This window comes from Maniola jurtina, chromosome 11 (assembly GCF_905333055.1).
Source record: "Maniola jurtina chromosome 11, ilManJurt1.1, whole genome shotgun sequence".
Lineage (NCBI taxonomy): Eukaryota > Metazoa > Arthropoda > Insecta > Lepidoptera > Nymphalidae > Maniola > Maniola jurtina.
Window position 1 is genome coordinate 12,827,123 of NC_060039.1, and position 20,868 is coordinate 12,847,990.

Here is a 20,868-nt window from a genome sequence, read left to right on the forward strand (position 1 = left end):
TTCACAACGTTTCGGCTGGAGCGCTGGCTTTAAATGTATGTACAAACTTGAACATTGAATTAAGGCAGTCAAGGGTCATTTTACTTTAACGCTAAAGTGTTTCAACTCTCAAAAACTATCAACGTTGGTGAGAAGTAAATCTTATGCTGAGGGTACAGCCATATTAACAAGAGCTGGATCGTACAGGACATTCACACGCTTGTGTTTTATAATTATGAATAAACGCAAGTGTTATGAAAAGCCTTTCTGTCTCTCTCGCACGCGGCCAAGCTTACGAGCGTGACAGAGAAAGTTATTATTTTGTTTTTACTACTATTAATAATACTGAGTGATGTTTTATTTTTATTATTTAAAGCTAGTAAATATAATTTACCCTGCTTACCTTGTGATACATTATGAAGGTGTTACTTATAATATGCACATAATTATAAATCTTTCTAATTAAATGCACTGAAAAGTTAAGCAGTTATTAGCTCATACACAAACAAACATAGATTGTGTCTTTGTTTTTTACTAAATAGGTTATTTCGAGTCAGGTGAACCTTCTAAGAGATGAGCAGAAACTAGAGTGAAAAATTCCGTTAAAAATTACCATTAAAAAATCGCTCGATTGTGAGTCTGACTCGCATACGAAGGGTTCCGTACCATTGTACAAGGTATACCTAACACTTATGTAAAACTGCAAGTTAATATCGGACAGCGCCATCTATATGTGATTTAGTAAACTACCTATTTTTATAACCTTAAGGATATTCACGGTTTTCGGATTTTGTTCTTGAGCTATAAGACCATCTACCTGCCTTTCATGATTCTACCTCAAAAGGAAGTACCCTATATGTTTTCTTCACAGACACGACAGAGGGACAGACAGACAACAAAGTGATCCTATAAAAGTTATTTTTTCTTTTGAGGTACAGATCCCTAAAAATTAGTATGTAGGTATAAATTTATTTATACTAAACCAGTGTCATTATAAATGTAAATTAAATGATTTACGTATATTGTGACATATTTTGTCTCCAATAAAACATTACTTTGCCGACCTCTGTTTTTAGGGTTCAGTGCCCAAAGGGTGCCAATGGAACTTCATTACTAAGCCTCCAAGCCTCCGCTGTCCATCCGTCCGTCCGTCTGTCAGCGGGCTATATCTCATGAATCGCACCTAATAGGTAGAGTTACAATTTTCAGTTTGTATTCTTATTGCCGCTGCCCGCTATAATCTGAAAACCATGAATTTGTGATTACATTACAACAAAAAAAAAAAAATGAAAATGTGTTCACGAAAAAAATCTATACTAATAAACAAAATTGAAGTGTCGTGTCTGTTTGAACGGGCTAATCTTCGGAATGGCTAAACCTATTTTGACGGGACTTTCACAGACAAATAGAGGATTAACCAAGGAGTAACATTTGGCTACTTTTATAACCGACTTTGGCAAATGGAGGAGTTGTGTTTTTCTACCTATGTACACTGATATCTCCGAGATTTCTGAACCGATTTGCGTAATTTTTTTTTAATCGTTAAGAAAACTTTGCGACATTGTTCCATATAAAAAAATTGAATTCCAACTCCTCAATCCTGATGATGCAGGTGATCTGACCAATCCACGCGGGCAAAGCTGCGGGCATCATCTAATAATTTACTAAATCACATATGTGTACATAATATTATGGTGCAGTCCGTCATAAACTTGCAGTGTTCTACATAAGAGTGTTAGGTATGTCTTGTACGATGGTACGGAACCCTTCGCGTATGAGTCCGACTCGCAAATGACCTGTTTTTAAAAGTATAACCAACTTTTGAATTTAAAATTTACATTTGTACACTTAAATATTATAATAAGTTAGGTTCTTGACGTATCCACGTGTTTATACATATTGATTACTTTTTTTAAAGTACTAATCTTACTTCTAGTTTCACTAATATTTATCTTAGGTTGAAATCTATAGTGTGACTAGCTGAAGCCCGCGACTTCGCCCGCGTGGATTTAGGTTTTTCGAAATCCCGTGGGAACTCTTTGATTTTCCGGGATAAAAAGTAGCCTATGTGCTAATCCAGATTATTATCTATCTCCATTCCAAATTTCAGCCAAATCCGTCCAGTAGTTTTTGCGTGAAGGAGTAACAAACATACACACACACACACACCCAGTCACCCACACATACAAACTTTCGCCTTTATGATATTAGTGTGATTTCTATCACTGAATCGTGATCTATCACTGTGATTTTGCTTAGACTTAAGTTTCAGTTCAAATGAGACAGATTTATGCCAGCGGTATAACGCTGTCTCTTTTTAACAGTGACTTAAGTTTGAGCAAAGTCAAACTGCATTCTATAGATCTCGCCCTTAAAGTTTGTATGTTTGTTACTCCTCCACCCAACAATGATTGAACCGATACTATTAAGGGGCATGCGACGGGTCTGCCCGCGAAATTCAAATTTTATTTGGTTTTTCCCAATTTGTAAACTAATACGACAAAGTAGGCTTATGTTTTCACGTGTTCATATAAAAATCTTTACTTGATGAGGTCCAGTTTAGGAAATTATCTCTAGTATCGACTAATTATATCGACTAATAGGTGGGGATGATACTGTTACTGTCGCAAACAGAATGCCATAAGCCTACTTTGTCATATTAGTTTACAAATTGCGAAAAACCAAATAAAATTTGAATTTCGCGGGCAGACCCGTCGCATCCACCTTAAGTAGTATAAATGCGAAAGTGTGTCTTTTGTCAAAATCCGGCCGTTCACTTCAACTGATTTAGATAAAATTTCGTTCAGAGATGCTTGCATCCCGGGAAGGGACATATGCTATTTTTGACCGACTTCAAAAAATTAGGAGGTTCTCAATTCGTCGGAATCTTTTATTATTTTTTATTACGACTTGGATTTTTTGTTGTTTAAGAGTATACTTCCCAGGTGGTCCCATATTTTGGTTAAGATCTGATGAATATCTTCGGAGATGGAAAACAAAACTCAATGGATAAGAGTGAATTGCTCGCGATCAGTGTAATAGCCTTAATTTATTACTGAATATATTATGTACTTATACAAGGATTAATGTAGTTTTATTATAACAATTAGAGTCATTTTTTGGAATCGGTGCCAAAATAGGGTGGTAAAGTTTAAAGAGTAGTCCACGCGAATAAATTCAGGCATAAGCTAGTTGAAATATAAATTGTAGGTATAATGTTTAAAAAAATGTCTTGTCAAATAACAATGAATTAAAATTATATTTATTCTCCAGTGCGACAATGAATGAAGCCGGAAACGTGGAATTATTGAGTCGCACGAGCGACAGCGACAGTTGGTGTGCGACGCGATCAGATGCCGCGACAGTCGCGTTGCCACCATCCTTCGCCGAAGTTTCGAGGGCTACCGTATTAACCAACACGAGTCCAGACAGTAAGTCCAATGGCTTCGACTTTTTCCTGCAGACACACGAAAGAAGTGACATTCGTTAGAATTTAGAATTCGTTAGGCAATTGTACGCAACTAGCTTTGAATACATTCGCGTTGGACATAGAACGATGAGAGAAACTGGAAACGTCATTTTGTTGCGTCGCACGAGCGACTGCGACAGTTTGTACGCGACGCGACCGGATAGAGCGGTGGTAGTCTAGTGGTTGAGACCGCGCCCTCCATTCAGTGGGTCGGGGATTCTATCCCGGGCACGCACCTCTAACATTTTGAAGTTATTTGCGTTTTAAGCAATTAAATATCATTTGCTTTAACTGTGAAGAAAAACATCGTGAAAGGAAACCTGCATGTCAGAGAGTTCGCCATAATGCTGCCAATCCAGCGTGGTGGATTATGGTCAAACCCATCACATTCTGAGAGGCGACCCGTGCTCAGTAGCGAGCCGTTGATGAGATTATGATATCCATTCCACCGTCCGGCTATGACGACCTGATTAGTATATAGCATCCTTATGTCGTCGACATTCCACTACACGCACGAAACGTTTTGCGTCATCATTTCTCATACGCATGGCTAAGGTTTGGAATACTCTTCCGCGATCTGTGTTTCCTACCCATTACAATTCGGGTATTTTTATAACAAGAGTGAATAGGCATCTTCTAGGTAAACAGGTTTTAGGCCACATCATCACTTTCCATCAGGTGTGATTGTGGTCAAACGCTTGCCTATAATGAATAAAAAAAAAGCAATTCTTTTTTTTTCAGAATCCAGTACTTTACAATACACACTATCGACGCATGGCTCGCTACAGCTCATTCTGAACAGATTCTTGTATTACTTGAAGAACACACGAGCCAACCAAAATCGACAATGGCGATGCGTGGACTACCTCAAACGAAACAAGTGCCCAGCTGTGGTCATCACCAAGGACAATATGGTGTTGCAAAGGTAACTGATGTGTCTTATACCTTTCATGCAGGTAGGTGTATCTGTGAAACGCTACTAAATTAGACAAACTTAGATGATCCGTTTATTACTGACTAGCGACCCGCCGCGTCTCCGCACGGCTAGTTTATTACAGTTTTCGTAGGGACCTCGTCACTCAATATACACACATACACAAGTATGTCTCTCTGTTTGTTGTCTGCTAGGTTTTTATGGCCCAACAGTTTAACCGATTTTGATGAAATTTGGCACATAGTTAGCTTACATCCCGGGGAAGGACATAGGCTAAATCAAAGAGTTCCCACGGGATTCTTAAAGGCCCGTCCGTTTAACCGATTTAAATATGTTTGGTACAAAGATAGCTTGCGCCCCGGAAATTGAGATGGACAATTTTTATCCCGGGAGATGAAAGTTTCCACTGGATTTAAAAAAAAATCTACGCGGCTGAAGTCGCGGACATCATCTGACATCTAGTAAACAATAAATGGTTTGTCCCGCAGGATAAAAGCGCACATGCATCCGTTTCACGATGACAAAATCTGGAAGAAGATAAAATCAAACAACGTGTTCTCAGAAATCGTGGAGGCCGAGCAGGCCAGCGTCGCGCACAAGACGCAGGGCACAGACGAAGAGCTCTGCGATGAATCATGACCAACCGTCGCTGGCTCACTACAGAGCACTGGTCTCAGCTCACAGTGAGAAGGGTTTTAACGTTCTTTTTACTCAAGAGTAACCGGAAAATATATACACGTATTTTAAATTTTATTGTGTTTTTATTTCGCTATTTCCTAAGGTTTGATATCACCGATATAAATGTGCCATTGGATGGGGCGCTTCATCCATCCATACTAATAACCTAACGGCGGAGGACAAAAATTGATTACTGATCTGCGTCGCATAACACACACGATGAAATAATAATATGGCGAAACAACTTAGTAAAATATATATAACTAGCTGATGCCCGCAGCTTCGCCTGCGTGGATTGGTCAGATCCCCTGCAGCATCAGGATTGAGGAGTTGGACTCCAAATTTTTTATGAAACAATGTCGCAAAGTTTCTCTATCGATTAAAAAAGAAATGACGCAAATCGGTTCAGAAATCTCGGAGATTTCGGTGTACATACGTAGAAAAACACAACTCCCTTTTTGAAAGTCGGTTAAAAAAGTAGCCTATGTTACTCCCTGGTCAATTCTCTACTTGTCTGTGAAAATCCCGTCAAAATCGGTTCAGCTGTTCCCAAGATTAGCCTTTTCAAACAGACAGACAGACAGACAGACAAAAATTTTAAAAACGTGTGATTCAGTTATAGTATCGTTCAAATAACCATATGACCTTAATATGCGGTAGTTATTTCGAAATTACAGACAGACACTCCAATTTTATTTATTAGTATAGATATCTTTTCTACCCTACTAATAATTCTTTTTTTTCTTTTTTGGTTGCTTTTATTTCTGTTATTTAATCTAATATGCAGATGCACTGTTTCGTTGTCAGGTCGTGACACCAGGGCTCTGCCTGAAAATCAGCGCTGCAGTAGTCAAATATTGCAGCATCTTGCTGAGGCAGAGCCCTTTTAGCTCACAGACACAACAATAGTTTAATAGTACTTTCTAGTTTTAAGTTTAATTCATATTTAAGTTTAATTGTATCTTTATCTTTATTCCTGTTTTTTTTTTGTGATTCTGTAATTGAGCTAAATAAACTTTTATTTATTTATTATTTATTTATTAAAAGGGATTTGTCCACCGTGGACAATAGTCCCTCATTTAAGCAGGCCTACTTCGTCCTGGTGCATTATCTTCAAGATCCCGGGTACTCTGATTTTCCGGGATACAGTCTGTTTCCGGGATGACAATAGTAAAGTTTCCGGGATGTAATTGGTCACCAATCGGGAAAAAATATTAAAAACACTGGTTGTATAAAAAATAAACTTTACTGTCCCCGATTTAACATTGAATAAGAATAAAAATATACAACAACATTAGTTTCATGTACAAAAATATGTATATCTCAATTAGTTTATCACATAGTAGCTTATTACTATATCTTTAAAATGCACGCGGATAGGCATGGAAGTAAATAAGTAAATACTTCCTATAAAAAAAAAATTTAAACATTCTCTTCAATCGAATTCTAGGCAGGCACGCTATAACCCAGACCTCATTGCTTTTATGAACATAAGTGTCGTCAAGCGCAAGCCTATCAAACAATAGAAAGAAACCTTGAAACACCTTTTAGTATGAGTGTTTCATTATTTTTTTTTTTTATGAGAAATGAGAAATATATTTTTAAAGCCTATAATTGATTTATATTTGAAAGACTTTGACTGAAATATAAGATTGCAAAGAACTTTGTGACATAACTCATAACGTTATGTACATAACGTTATGAGTTATGTCACACAGCACTCTAGCAGAACTAGTCACATTATGACAATTTGGCACGCTGCGTCTGCTTAATGTGTTTGCACCTTTAACAGGGCTCTCTCCGTCACTCGCTTCATACAATCGTAGTTCCAATTTCATTTGAATATTACGCAACCAAAGTCCATGAAATTTTGCAGACATATTCTAGAAACTAATATCTGTGTCTGTGGTGTTTTAGATTTTTCTACAAATATGTAGTTTTAAAATTACAGGGGCTCAAAGATTTGTATGTAAATTTTTAATACCGCGTAACTTTGAAACCGAATATTTTAACAGAAATCTAGAAAACCACAGACATAGATATTAGTTTCTAGAATGTCTGCAAAATTTCATGGACTTTGGTTGCGTGAAATGAAATTGGAACTACGTTTGTATGAAGCGAGTGACAGAGAGACCCCTTTTAACGCGTTCCATATAAACGAAGTTTGATTCGTATTTTTTTAAATAATAAAAACAACTTAATAATAATAATATATCACCCAGGCGTTAAAAAATGGAGGTAGATACATAAAGATAGTGGAATGTATAAAAAGTTACATATAAGTAATTTAATATCGCCGAGTATTATTCAGTCTGAATTTCTTTACCAATAATAGTTATTTATTGTATTCTATTTATAATAATTAAAAACACTTACATCTAAATTCGAGTATATAGATCTGTTCATATATCGAAAACTTAAATGCACATTAAGTACCTAAGTACGTAACTATAATTGTTTTTTAATAAAACGAAATACACGTAAATGTCTTTAGACGCGTCCCTTCAACTCTGGTTGGAACCCACGTTGAATTTGCTTAGACTTAAGTTTCAGTTAAAACGAGACAGATTTATGCCAGCGGTATAGCGCTGTCTTGTTTTAACAGTGTCTTAAGTCTGAGCAAAGTGCGCTCTATAGATCTAAGCCTAAGTCAGGGTGAACCAACCTTTAGTTACTATTTATAGCAATTTTGCATCGAGTTTTAATCGATAATGAAGTTATTTATAGTCAAAATCCGAAACAGGGGCGCCCCTGTGCCGGCCTAGGCAATCTTTCTCAGACCGAAGCTGCCCCTAACATATATTTCGTCTTAATAAAACGCTTCGGAATGTATATTGAACCATTATAAAATAAAAATTATCATTAATAAAAGTCTATACGCATATCTACGCATCGATTTCATAACTGACAAACGCGGGCAGCGCAAACGCCGCTTTATGAATATCCGTATTGTAATATTTCAAGTCCATATTCTTTATTTGTTCAAGAGTAAACCGTGATACCGGGTTCTTAAGGTCGACATTTGCATCTAAAGAGCCGATGACGAAACCGATTTGACCGCAAGGATAAGTCGGCACAGACGTAGACGCGTACGCAGCTACGGGGAACTGATTTTTGCAGAATCTGAGGGTATTTTTGACTAATTCCATACTGTCCCAATATGTGCCCGCTTGGGAACAAACAATGCCGTTTGGTTTTAAGGCACTTTTCATTAAGGCGAAGTAGTTTTCTTGGAATAAATTGACCGCTGGGCCGACTGGGTCGCTGCTATCGGTTATGATGACGTCAAACTCTTTGCTGTGGTTCTTCATGAATTCGAATCCGTCCCCCACATGTAGTGTAAGCTTTTTGCTCTCGAATCCCACGGCCATGAATGGGAGGTACTTTTTTGATACTTCGATGACTTTTGCGTCGATTTCTACCTGAAATTAAATCAATGTTTTACGTCACATAATGTGTGAAACTAAGCTGTGATAGTTCCTGGTAACCTCCTGATCGGAGGTCGGGGGTTCGATCCCGGGCACGCACCCCTAACTTTTCAGAGTTATGTGCATTTAAATACCTAATTTAATATCACGTGCTTAAATAGTGGAGGAAAACATAGTGAGGAAATCAGCATGCCTGAGAGTTCTCCATAATGTCCATCATGTTCTCAAGAGTGGTGAAGTCTGCCAATGCACTTGGCCAGCGTGGTAGACTATGGCCAAACCCCTTCTCATTCTGATAGGAGACCCATACTCTTTTTTTATTTGTTGACGCTGGGGAATGCATTTACGCATCCCCCCCGGAAGCCAGCCAGCCAGCCGTAAGGCAGCCAGCCAGCTGAGGGAGGGTATGTGGGACTCGCCGGCCGAGAGGCGACCGGAATACCCACTAAACCCCAGCGGCGCTACTGCGCGTCGCCTGGCGACTGGGTCACGGGAACGGCCGAAGCAAACAACCGCGACCCAGCCAGCGACGTCTGCCGAGGCAGACCCTCCACCGGGGACCTACTCGAGCGTCCCCCGACCCTGGGACCCAACGGGCAACATCCGCAGACCGACCCGATCCCGCGCACGTCGCCCACGTCCTGTCCTACACTTCGTCCACTGTGCCCTCTGCTAGTTAGAGGGACACGCTCTTCCCCTCGGACGCATCCAGAAGGGACCAGCAGCATCCAGGCACACTGGGAGGTTACCTACCTAGCTGGCGCCCCAGACCCATACTCTAGTGATCAGCCATAGGTAGATCATATTGATGATGGACAGCGAAAGTATAAATATAAATATAGTATAAAAATAAAATAATTTATAGTTCAATAATAATAATTATTGATGTAGTATGAACACTGCATAGTAATCGCAAAATAAGTATAGTTCGCGACAGGCCGAGATGGCAATCAGGGTATGAAGGTCCCACCCCGATTGTCATGTCGACCTGTCGCAAACTATAGGCGACTAACCATAACAAAATGTTACCACTCTACCAATGTTCCACTCTGTTATCTAAAATTGACCTTTTCCTAACCACATGTTGAGATAAGATTTATTTATCAGACTTGTCTGGACAAAGAATATTTGTGTATGTAGTGTAAATAGACGATAATTTTTATCAATGTTACTAGGTAGCACTAAAATTTAAAGTCTTAGATTTTAAATTCATTTTCCGTCCTTTTTTAGCATTATTAAAAAGAAAAATTTTAGACAAAGACACAAAATCCAACCAATTGACTGTCTATGGTCTAAAGCTTTGCCATAGGGGTAAAGATGTATTGTGAATTACCTGATCAAAATATCCAAGAAAGGCTGCACAACAAAATAAAATGTTAGGCGTTTCAATTGAAATATTATATGTACTTAGAATTTAGATAAATGATAAATATTTTTTAATATTCACATTACATTGAGTAAGAAAGAACATTCAAAATGCAGGAGAATAGAAGAGATAGCACTCTACAAATGTGCCTAAGTGTCGTAGTTTTGTCATCACTTTAGGCGTATATGTAACGTACAGTCTGTATAAAATGACTTCTTACGCCTCCCATTTTTAACCCCCAACCTAAAAAGAGGGGTGTTATAAGTTTGACGTGTGTATCTGTCTGTGGCATCGTAGCTCCTAAACTAATGAGCCAATTTTAATTTCATTTTTTTTGTTTGTAAGGTGGCTTGATCGAGAGTGTTCTTAGCTATAATCCAAAAAAATTGTTTCAGCCGTTTAAGAGTTATCAGCTCTTTTCTAGTTTTCTTGTAGAAAAGAAGGTTAGATAACCGTTAGGTTCATAATAATTATGTCAATTGACAAATGTCAAGCTGTCAAGATGGACGTTGCCTAGATATACATAATTATTTATTTGAAAATGATGTTTTGGAAAACTCAGATACTTTGGGTCGTAGGCGCGGAATAGTCAAAGAAAATCGGTTCAGCCATTTGAAAGTTATCAGCTCTTTTCTAGTTACTGTAACCTTCACTTGTCGGGGGTGTTATAAATTTTTAATTTACACTTGTAACTCTATGGGTCAACTGTCATGTCAAAAGTACGGTTCATCTTTAAAATAACGACTGAAATCCTACTTTTGACATAATATTTGACACATAAAGTTAAAAATGCGCGTGAGAAGTCATTTTGTATGCATTATACTTCTTTTTAGGGTTCTGCAGTAAATAATATATTTCTTCATTTCCAATCGAACACCTAAATATTTTTCATTAAACATGACATGGAAGATTTTGTCTCATACAATACTTGTTTGTATTGATGTCAGGTATTGATTAATACAGGTTTTATACTTGGACACTATTTTAAGAAGAAAAATGGCAGACTACTAGGTAGACCAAAAATCTTCAAAAAAGTTTATATGCACACAGAGAGGGCAAGATATTTATATACCTGTACAATTTCCTTAACTTGCGGGTGCTTGGCCACATCCCGCGCTACGCCGCCGTCCCCACCGCCCACTATCAGTACCTTCTCAGGGTTGCGGTGGCAGCACAATGGCAGGAATGATATCATCTCCTGTAACAATAGATAAAAACCTTTATCTGTGTTGCTACAACAGTTTTTACTATATATTATAATAATAATAATATAAAATTAAATAAATAATTTTTATTTAAAGGTTTACTAGCGATTTAACATATAAGCTTAATAACTATAATAAATACATTGATTTTTCTATCATGCTCAACTATGTTAAATCATTTAAAAGTAAACACTGCATGCAAATTCCGTACAAATACCAAGTTACAAAGAGGATATTAACTAAAGTGAAAATTCCAAAAAATGAGTCTGTATGGCTTAATATAGTAATTTAGGGAATATTAATACTAACTAACAATTTTTTCTAGTTTAATGCAGTATGAAAGATACATTTTATATTATTAATATGAATAAGCACATTAAAAATACTAAAAAAACTCATTAAATACATAATAATTATAACTAAGCCTTTATTCAGGCGTTTCATTTTACAATTATTATGTTGGTTACTGATAGTAGGTACTAGATTACAAAATTCTAAATCTCAATGGTATTGCAATGATAGCCTAATGGTTAAGATGTCAGCTTTTTATTCGTGAGGTCGAGGGTTTGATACTGGGCACGTACTTCTAACTTTTTGGAGTTATGTGCTGTTTTAAGCAATTAAATATTACTTGCTTTAACAGTCAAGGAAGACATCGCATAGTGATGAAACCTGGATGCCAGAGTCCCCTATAATGTTCTCCAAGGTGTGTGCAGTTTGCCAATCTGCACTGGGTCAGCATGGCACACTATGGCTTAAACCCTACTCATTCTGAGAGGAAACTGTGATCAGTAGTGGGCTGGCGATAGGTTGATCATGATGATGGTAACAATTACCTGGTAAGAGAATTCATCCTTCTGTGTGCACTGTATGATGCCGTCCAGTACTAACACGCGGCCCAGGCTGGGAGTGTCGTACACCTGGATCAGCTGGAAATCCGAGCGCTCGTCATGCAGCACCTCCTTCACTTCAAACGAGAATGTACTCCCTGGCCACAGCTCACACGACTCCGAGAACCAGTTCTTCTTTAATGTATCCATAATTTATCTGTAAAAGGTTTACTATAAAGATAGTTTACTATATATATATCCTGAAGAGCTAAGCGAACTTCCAGCACAGCGATTAAAGTTCGCTAGACAAAATACGAAAACTTTTGTATTAATATTCAACTTATATTGGCAAATAATTAAATAATCTTCATTAAGATAACTAAACACAAATAACTTGGAGCATGATAACAATGCCTATAACTCGCTTAAAATTGTACTCACCGGTACAGATAGCTATTAATTTTTATCTCAAATTACTCTTGCGCACTGATTGAAGATTCGAGCGGGATTCGAGACACTCGGTCAATATGTCCAATGTTATTGTGCCTGGCCCCAACTCCCAATTACTTGAAGAACTAATTAAACAATTTACAGTGGCAGATAAAACTAGTAATTATTAATTAAACTATAATATTCAGCGAACACAGTGCACACTGCACACTAAATGCGAAGAACACGAATTTCCCAATAAACATCAACTAAACTGACAACTGCTGACAACACTGACAAACTGACAAAAACTTTTTTTTTCTCTCATCCTGGCTTTACAAAGATTAGCCTATGTCAAGTTTTTTTTTTTTTTTCTTTAAATCTGGCTTTACTCTGATTAGCCAATGTCAAGTTTGTGATATTTTCAAGTTATTGAATTTATACAAGTATGGACTCCGTCTGCGCCGGCGCCCGCCGACATACGCGCGGCGCCCCTTTAGAGCGCTTTCCAGTCAGTTCCACCACCAAAAAACACCAACTAACACAAAAACCAGCCACTCTTAACAAAAAAAAAAACACTCCAAACAAGCACAGCACGCGCGCCAGCAAACGCCATCACAGACGAAGTCCTATGTCAAGTTTGTAGTTATTTACAAGTTTGGGAAACTATAATGTATGGACTTCGTCTGTGCCGGCGCTCGCCGACATACACGCGGCGCCCCTTTAGAGTGCTTTCCATTCAGTTCCAGCATGGTTCCAGCACCAAAAAACACCAGTGAAACACTAAAACCGGCCAACAAAATGAAACAGTCCAAAAAGGCACCGCACGCGCGCCAGCAAACGCTAACACAGCGAAGTCCCGACTCCCGACAAAAACTTGACAGTTGACTTGACACGGCGACGTAACATGACGAAATCAAAGTCTATGGTAATGATTAATAATTATACTCCTTGTTGTAACAGTGCGATACAGCATAAATGTTTTTGCATCTTATATATTTTAGCAATAAGTAAAGACGTTTCAAGTCCCCTTTATAATACGCCCATGAATAATACCAGCATAGTTAATACATATCCTACTCTATGGTAGAACTGGATTACATACTCTTTGTTTTTACTCTCGGCTTCGTGGTCTGTGGGTTCTTTGTTTACACAACATTGATGGACCCTGTGAAAATCCGCTCATGTGTGCTTCGGTTCGGTATTGACCATGGTACTTTTATGATATGAATTAGTTAAATGGGATTGCTATATAAGTCATACCATGGCAATATTCTGAAGATTCCAAGCAATCATCATGCACTCATCGAGTTCGCATGCCACGGGTATAACGCTAGAAGAATTCGTATATGCAGCGAAGGATTTCATTGAATTATCAGACAAGTTTTTGGACAGCTGGACCATTTACCAGAACGACAACGAATTATTGCACACGCATATTAAAAAGGAGGAGTTCGTCAGTCATCGAGATGAGACTGGGAGGGTGTTTTTGTACCGCGCGGAGTACGTCATATTTTACAACTTGAGCTATGGTGTTCCATCTTTCAGTTTCAATGTTTGGGACTGCTCGGGGAAGCTGTTGACTTTGGAAGAAGTTAGAGAAATATCGTTAATGAAGTAAGCACTTTTTAATGGTTGAATAGTTGAGGCGCACAAGTAATTTTTTTTTAAATAAAAGAGCAACCGCTGTGTTTATTGCTGGTTCTTCTCGGTAGAAAAGGCATTGTGAATCAGGAGGTCTGATTCATTTGTATGCATTTATAAAAGTATTGGGAATAGGTAAAAATATATGGTTATTTCTTATAAATAACCTACCTACCTGTATTTTTCTCTTTCACAGAATAAGCAAAGAAGATTTCTACTCAGTGGTGACACAACAAGAGCATCCTGTATTATATCGACCATATTTCATAATCCATCCATGTCACACGGCCAACCTGTTGTCTATGTTCAAGAAGAAGAGTAGAAACCTCATCATCACATTCCTTGGTCTTATAACGCCACTGATCCAGCTGAATTTACCATTAGAATATGGTTTATGATTAAAGATGATTAATATTCATTAATTGAACATTATCAATTAATTAATATTCATTTAATTATAAACATTATCAATTAATTAATATTAATTATAAGATATTAATTGCATTTTTATGCACTTATGTTGAAATACAATCTATATACAAGGAATAAAATAATGTCGTATGTTTAATAAACTGTTGTTTAATTATGTACCGTAGAGAATTCCAGTAGCAATTCCGCGAAACTAACGTATTATAAACCTGTCGCACTTATGACCTTTTCTATAAAACCGCCACACACGCCTAACGCATAATAAAATTATGCATAACCGTGCGACCCGAATACTAAACGACTTACGGTCTTTAACTGTACGTACCTACGCGCGTAGTATAAGCGCTTGAGGTAGGTCAAGAAAGAAGCAGATATTCATGATCATCTTGGCTGATCACTTTGCCGTCTAAATACTGATCACGGGTCTCCTCAGAATGAGAAGGGAATTGAGAAGGCCATAGGCCATTTTTTTTTTTAAGAATATTAGCCATGCTAATCATGACTGATGCTCCCCTTTCCCCTCCAATTAAACGTAAAGCTTGTGCAAGGAGTGGGGTTTGAACCGCCGACCTTTCGGAATTCAGCCCGCTCCTCAACCATTGAGCTATCGAGGCTCTCGATATTTTGAGAACATTATGGAGAACTCTTAGGCTGCAAGCAAGTGATATTTAACTGTCACTCCGAAAGGTGCATGCCCGGGATCGAAGAACCGACCTCTCGAATAGGCAGCAGACGTTTTAACCACTGAGCTATCTCGGCTCAAGGCTCAAGCAGATATTAAATTTACCACAGAATATTTTAATAGTCATAGATACCTATCTAATTACTGGGAAGAGCAAACAATAAAATTATTGCTCGCTAAATACCTGATTAAAATCGATTAAAGTGCAGTTATTGTTACTTTCGTAACGGAGTGACAGTTAAGTCATTAGGCAATTAATCCATGTTCAATAAAATCTGAAACTACAATGTGAATTAAAATTATTTCGCAATTAGTCTGTTCGCACATTAGACCGCTAGGGAGCAATTGAAAAACGTTTTTAGGGTTATGTACCCAAGGGTAAAAACGGAGCCCTATTAATGTCACTCTGTTGTCTGTCTGTCTGTCCGCGTGTCGCAGTTCTCTAGCTCGTAGACGTTACAAACGTGAAGTTCTCTAGCTTGTAAATGAGTTACAAACCTACAAACCTGAAATTTTGGTATTTGGTAGGTATAGATAGAACGTTGACCCAAAACCAAATATTGAATTAAAAATTCTATTAAATTATTTTTCAGGAGGGCTCCCATACCTACACGAAAAAGGAGCTGGAATATTTTTTTTTACCGTAGCATATGGGGTAGGTATTTGTATTTATTTATTCTTCGATTTAGGCTTTAAACACATTTTAACAGGATCCCTATGAAAGCGATGACAGCTTGAAAGTGGTCAAAGAATCTTCTTTGACCATAGTTAGCAAACCATATAGTTTTATAAGGTGTATCTACACCTTATAAAACTATATGGTTCCATTTACCGAGCCCAGCAAAGAACTGGCCATAATTTTTGATATCAGTACTTTTAATGGCCGAAACTTTTTGATAGGAAGTAGGAACTGACCCTTATTTTTCACATGAAATGTTTTTCACTCTGGTCAAAGAGTAACTGTACCTATAAGATACTGGTGTAGGTAGCAGAGAGAACTCTGTCGTTGGGAAAACTAACGACAGTTCTTATAATAATTTGCTATGTGCTTTATAAAATTGTTAGAAACGTAGGTGAGAATGAATTTAATATTACCTATCCATGCATCAAAATTTTTAAGGTAGGTAGGTACCTACTTATCTGTATCATGCGCGTCACGTTTTTCGTTTTAAATCTTACATATCTTTTAGTTCTTTTTAAACACATAGTAGTTAAGTACCTAGCTATATAAGTGTATTAGTATTTTTTTAAAATTTAAATAGGCTGATAAACGTCTAGCGGTAAGTTAGAAGTTTCTATTAATGATTGTGAAGACATTTAGGGCCTTGTTGATCACCGCCGGCTTTAATAGGTAGGTAATTTCTGATAAAATAAAATAGGTAACATAATATAGACATCGACGAACTGGACAAAACTATGAGGGGTCCTTGTTTTACCTACTACGAAACCCTAAAAAAGCAAAACAACCAGACAAAGTAAGGGCCTGCGCCCACTGGCAACACGGCACGGCAGGGGATCCTTCGGAATCACTGCATGCAAACGCATAATATTGGCGGCAACTATGTCGTGGCCCGTGGGACCCTTGGGTATGCCGAGACTCCGTAGATACCCCACAAGTATGGGTTTGATGAAAAAAAAAAATTTGAGTTTCAGTTCTAAGTATGTGGAACCCCAAAATTTATTGTTTTTTTTCTATTTTTGTGTGAAAATCTTAATGCGGTTTACAGAATACATCTACTTACCAAGTTTCAATAGTATAGGTCTTATAGTTTCGGAAAAAAGTGGCTGTGACATACAGACGGACTGACAGACAGACAGACATGACGAATCTATAAGGGTTCCGTTTTTCGCCATTTGGCTACGGAACCCTAAAAACGTGTGATTCAGTTAAAGTATCGTTCAAATAACCATATGAGCTTAATATGAGGTAGTTATTTCGAAATTACAGACAGACACTCCAATTTTATTTATTAGTATAGATAAAGATCACTGCATATTATTCAATTTACATTTATAATCATACTGGTTTAGTATAAATAGCAAGGTAGACACTTTTATGTCTACTATTTTTTTTAGTAATAATTTTCCCACTCAGTTTCTGCTCATCTCTTGGAGCGGTCACTGCACCTGTATTTCAATATTTACCTACTTGGTCGAAAGCGATGCCATGTGCATTTATCTGTGCATTCGCTAATAACTTTTAAACTTCTTAATGCATTTCATTTCAATGCGCTTTTAGGCATTATTTAGAGTGTTTTATAATTATGTGCATATTGTAAGTAATGTCACTTTCCTATTCTTTAGAATAGTGACTGCTCCAGCCTCCAGGCGAATCATGTATAGCAAGGTAAGCAAGCAGGATACATTGTTAAGTAGGTAGGTATACCTTACTATTGTTAGTAGGTATCTTAAGAAAGGGCTTTCTTTACCTGTAAATTCTAAAACAGATTTTTATTTATTTTTATGCAAGATACTCGTAGTTTTGATTTATCGTACAAAATATCCGAGTACAGAACCCTCGGTGCGCGAGTCTGACTCGCACTTGGCCGGATTTTTTTGCAGGGTGCTATGGGCGTATATTTTTTACCCGACTGTGGCAAAGCCAAAAGGAAGGGTTATGATTTTAGCAGTCTATGTATGTATGTATGTGGATATGTATGTTTGTATCCAGATTTTGTGTGTTCCACCGTAGCGCCTAAACTACTGGGCTGATTTTGATGAGTGAGGTGTCAATTGATTCGTTGTAAAGGTCCAGGTGACATAGGCTATATTTTATACGAAAAAATTGTACTAACGGATGATACATCAAAAAAAGTGGAGGTCGCCCAAAATTTTTTTTTGTTATTGTATCGAGTGGGATGTCAAATGAAAGAGAAGAAAATTCTGAGTAACATTAAAATATACCAAGCAACAGAAAAACAATATTACTTTAATATTTCAGCGTTTACTAAGACGATCGCAGTCGGGTTTTAGTTTTCAACTTAGTCTTGTGATGCATTAGTTTCGCGGAATTGCTACTCGAATTCTGAAGCCGACCGTACATACTTACCTTAGTATTAACCGTTTTTTGCAGGCGCTTGTTGTTGTCACATTGAATTGGATAGCTCTATCATGGGGGTTCCTACAGGGGCAAATGGCCGGCATGATTGCAGCCTTGCAGAAAAAAGAAGACGGAATAGACCTTAGTGAGGGGCAGATAGCTTTGTTAGGTAAGTGTTGTAAAAAAAAGTCAGACCGGGCGCGTTTGGAATCCTGTAGCTTTAGTTTTAAGTGTACAGAATTAATTACCACCACTATACTATCCTCTTACAATTAATCTACAATTCTGACTATCAAAATATGTATTGTGCCTACTTTGAATAAATGATTTTGAGTTTTCAGTTTAGAAATGCACAAATAGGTAATGCAGATGACGAATCGCTTAGCTCTCTACTGAACACGGGTCTCTTCTCAGAATAAGAAGGGAAGGGAAGAAGAAATTATTATTGACATAGAGCCTACAACGTTTGTTTTTAATTTTTGTCTATCTGTCTGTCTGAGCATGCTTCACACTGAAACTACTGGACGGATTTAAATGCAACTTGGCATAGACCGTACCTACCTATCTATGTACATAAACCTATTACGGATTAATATAGATAGAGTTTTTATTCAGAAAAATAATAGGGATCGTTCGTCGTCGGAAACGGAATACCAATATAGTTTTTTCTTTTTTGCAGGGGCTTTCTTGAACCTCTTTAATATAGTGGGATATTTTTTCCTTGCTGTAATCGGTGAAAAATTTGGAAGAAGATGGTGCCTGATAATAATTTCCTTACCACTGTTTATAAATTGGATAGTATTATTCTATGCCAAAACCTTTGTAGCCCTTCTGTTATCGAGATTCCTTGCTGGTGTATCTAATGGACCGCTATGGGTGCTGAGTGCGGCTGGCGCATCAGAATATATATCATACAAGTCAAGAGCACTGTGTCTCAACATGGTACTTATGGTAGTTCCATCGTTTGGCATAGGATTGGGACATGTTCTTGGAGCACTTTTTCACTGGAGAACTACAGCATTAATAGGAATGGTTATAACGTCCGTCCACGTTATATTGCCTTACTTTTGGGTAGAAAGCCCGCATTGGTTGGCTTCGAAAGGCAGATTCGAGGAGTGCGAGCGTATATTTAGAAAACTCCACGGAAACAAAAGTAATAATGAACGTGAGTTGCTATTGTTAATAAAACTAGAGACCAAAAAGCAGAAAGCAGCCAATGAAATGAATACAAATAACACTTGCAGGATACTTTTGCAGCTGTTCAAGAAAAAATATTTCTGGCATTTGATGGTAATGAGTGGAGTGATCTACTCATACTACGCTGCAGCAGGGAGAGTGGTGTTCACCAATTTGGCAACTGTAATTCTGGAAGAAATGACAGGCACGTCTAATGTTCTGCTTTACACGTTGGTAGTGGACGGTTTTATTTTTGTAGGAACGTGTATTTCGTGCTTTTTAATCAAGAAGATGTCTATTCGCACTTTGCTGTTCTCGTCAGGGTTGGCGGCTAACGGGATATTGATAGCTTTGAGTGTGAGTCTCTATTTCAAAAATAACGAAGTTTATTTCCAATGGATAAACGTGTTACTGCTCGCAATATATTTTATTGTCATTAATGCTGGTCCATACCCCATCCTGGACGTTTTGATGGGTGAAATTTTTCCATTAGAAATAAAATTGTACTGTTTTTTTTTATCAGCACCATTATTACTCGGCACAGTTTTTCTATGTTTACTAACATTACCTTACATAGTCAGCGTGATGGGGTATCACGGGTTGTTTTTATTGAATACAGGCATTATGTTCGTCTGTCTCGCGTACCTCTACGCGCGACTGCCGGAAACCAAAGGGAAGACACTACAAGAGATCGAAGTATACTTTAAGACAAATAGTTTCGACGTCGATCAAGTACTGAATCCTAGTGAACAAATAAAGACTCTTATTTAGATTCTACTTATTTATTTAAATACCTACAATACCTATCTCCATTTCTTAATTAATAAGCGTGCTTTTATAGCGTGCTGGGTACTATATTGTACACTTTCTCATTGTCAAACAATGATTTAGTGGTGATAATTAATTAGGTACGTTAACTTAAAACTAAAGCTACGAGGGTTCCAAACGCGCCCAAGTCGGAGAAGAGCCCACAGCAAACTCAGCCGGGTAATTTTTCCTTTTTTATCATCAAAACTTTACTAAATCACCTAAATACTTGTTAGAACTATCTGAAAAGCTGTTTCCCACTCATATTCAAGCTTTCTTATCACTTAAATAATCCTTTATATTGTAATCATATTGTAATAGGATTTTTCAATCAGTTTACGTTTTATGAAAACTTTGAACTTGTTGACCGACATCTCCAATACGTATTCTTTAAGGATGCCTATATAGTAGGTACTATGCTGCAGGATAGGTAGGCACACAAGTGTAAATTAAAAATTAATAACGCCCCCGACAAGTGAAGGTTACAGTAACTAGAAAAGAGCTGATAACTTTCAAACGGCTGAACCGATTTTCTTAGATTATAGCTAAAAACACTCTCGATCAAGCCACCTTTCAAACAAAAAAAAACACGAAATTAAAATCTGTTCATTTTCAGGAGGGCTCCCATACCTACACGAAAAAGGAGCCGGTTTTTTTTTTTTTTACCGTAGCATATGGAGTAGGTATTTGTATTTATTTATTCTTAACAGGATCCCTATGAAAGCGATGACAGCTTGAAAGTGGTCGAAGAAGATACACCTTATAAAACTAC

General features: G+C 37.5%; 4 protein-coding genes and 1 long non-coding RNA gene across 7 annotated transcripts in view; 4 read left to right on the plus strand and 1 right to left on the minus strand.

Annotated features, from left to right (window-relative positions):
* Positions 1 to 5,135, plus strand: part of LOC123869921 — a 29,359-nt gene extending 24,224 nt beyond the window's left edge. For both annotated transcript variants that reach the window (XM_045913015.1, XM_045913014.1), the window contains 3 exons: positions 3,253 to 3,410; positions 4,190 to 4,373; positions 4,871 to 5,135. In XM_045913015.1, coding sequence (XP_045768971.1) covers positions 3,253 to 3,410; positions 4,190 to 4,373; positions 4,871 to 5,021 — 493 coding nt within the window. In that variant the 3' untranslated portion in view covers positions 5,022 to 5,135. The remainder of the gene's footprint in view (positions 1 to 3,252; positions 3,411 to 4,189; positions 4,374 to 4,870) is intronic.
* Positions 5,136 to 7,098: 1,963 nt separating this feature from the next.
* LOC123869923 (spermidine synthase) lies at positions 7,099 to 12,573 on the minus strand. Its single transcript, XM_045913017.1, has 4 exons — positions 12,549 to 12,573; positions 11,896 to 12,106; positions 10,927 to 11,052; positions 7,099 to 8,482 (listed from the first exon to the last, which is right to left on the minus strand). The coding sequence occupies exons 2-4, from the start codon at positions 12,097 to 12,099 to the stop codon at positions 7,946 to 7,948; spliced, it is 867 nt and encodes a 288-aa protein (XP_045768973.1). The 5' UTR covers positions 12,100 to 12,106; positions 12,549 to 12,573; the 3' UTR covers positions 7,099 to 7,945.
* On the plus strand, positions 12,027 to 12,573 carry LOC123869928. The gene is made up of 2 exons (XR_006796979.1): positions 12,027 to 12,115; positions 12,339 to 12,573. It is a non-coding gene; the product is annotated as an uncharacterized LOC123869928 (long non-coding RNA).
* Positions 12,574 to 13,434: 861 nt separating this feature from the next.
* LOC123869924 (ubiquitin-like-conjugating enzyme ATG10) lies at positions 13,435 to 14,534 on the plus strand. The gene is made up of 2 exons (XM_045913018.1): positions 13,435 to 13,935; positions 14,159 to 14,534. Exons 1-2 carry the CDS (start codon positions 13,616 to 13,618, stop codon positions 14,358 to 14,360), a joined length of 522 nt encoding a protein of 173 aa, XP_045768974.1. The 5' UTR covers positions 13,435 to 13,615; the 3' UTR covers positions 14,361 to 14,534.
* A 162-nt stretch (positions 14,535 to 14,696) lies between these two features.
* LOC123869919 (facilitated trehalose transporter Tret1-like) lies at positions 14,697 to 20,066 on the plus strand. 2 transcript variants are annotated; one of them, XM_045913012.1, is made up of 4 exons: positions 14,697 to 14,742; positions 17,378 to 17,420; positions 18,147 to 18,282; positions 18,793 to 20,066. In XM_045913012.1, exons 2-4 carry the CDS (start codon positions 17,409 to 17,411, stop codon positions 20,058 to 20,060), a joined length of 1,416 nt encoding a protein of 471 aa, XP_045768968.1. In that variant the 5' UTR covers positions 14,697 to 14,742; positions 17,378 to 17,408; the 3' UTR covers positions 20,061 to 20,066. The 2 variants fall into 2 exon arrangements, with proteins under 2 accessions (XP_045768968.1, XP_045768967.1); XM_045913011.1 differs by lacking the exon at positions 14,697 to 14,742 and adding an exon at positions 16,336 to 16,353.
* The last annotated feature ends 802 nt before the right edge of the window (positions 20,067 to 20,868 follow it).

Excerpts from the sequence above, each read along its gene's own strand:
- LOC123869923 (XM_045913017.1), bottom strand. The coding sequence starts at position 12,099 with ATGGATACATTAAAGAAGAACTGGTTCTCGGAGTCGTGTGAGCTGTGG. Across the intron at positions 11,053-11,895 it reads AGGATGAATTCTCTTACCAG|GAGATGATATCATTCCTGCC; the intron begins GTAATTGTTACC and ends CTATTGTTACAG. Across the intron at positions 8,483-10,926 it reads AAGTTAAGGAAATTGTACAG|GTAGAAATCGACGCAAAAGT; the intron begins GTATATAAATAT and ends ATTTAATTTCAG.
- LOC123869924 (XM_045913018.1), top strand. The coding sequence starts at position 13,616 with ATGCACTCATCGAGTTCGCATGCCACGGGTATAACGCTAGAAGAATTC. Across the intron at positions 13,936-14,158 it reads AGAGAAATATCGTTAATGAA|AATAAGCAAAGAAGATTTCT; the intron begins GTAAGCACTTTT and ends TCTCTTTCACAG.
- LOC123869919 (XM_045913012.1), top strand. Across the intron at positions 18,283-18,792 it reads GGGGCAGATAGCTTTGTTAG|GGGCTTTCTTGAACCTCTTT; the intron begins GTAAGTGTTGTA and ends TCTTTTTTGCAG.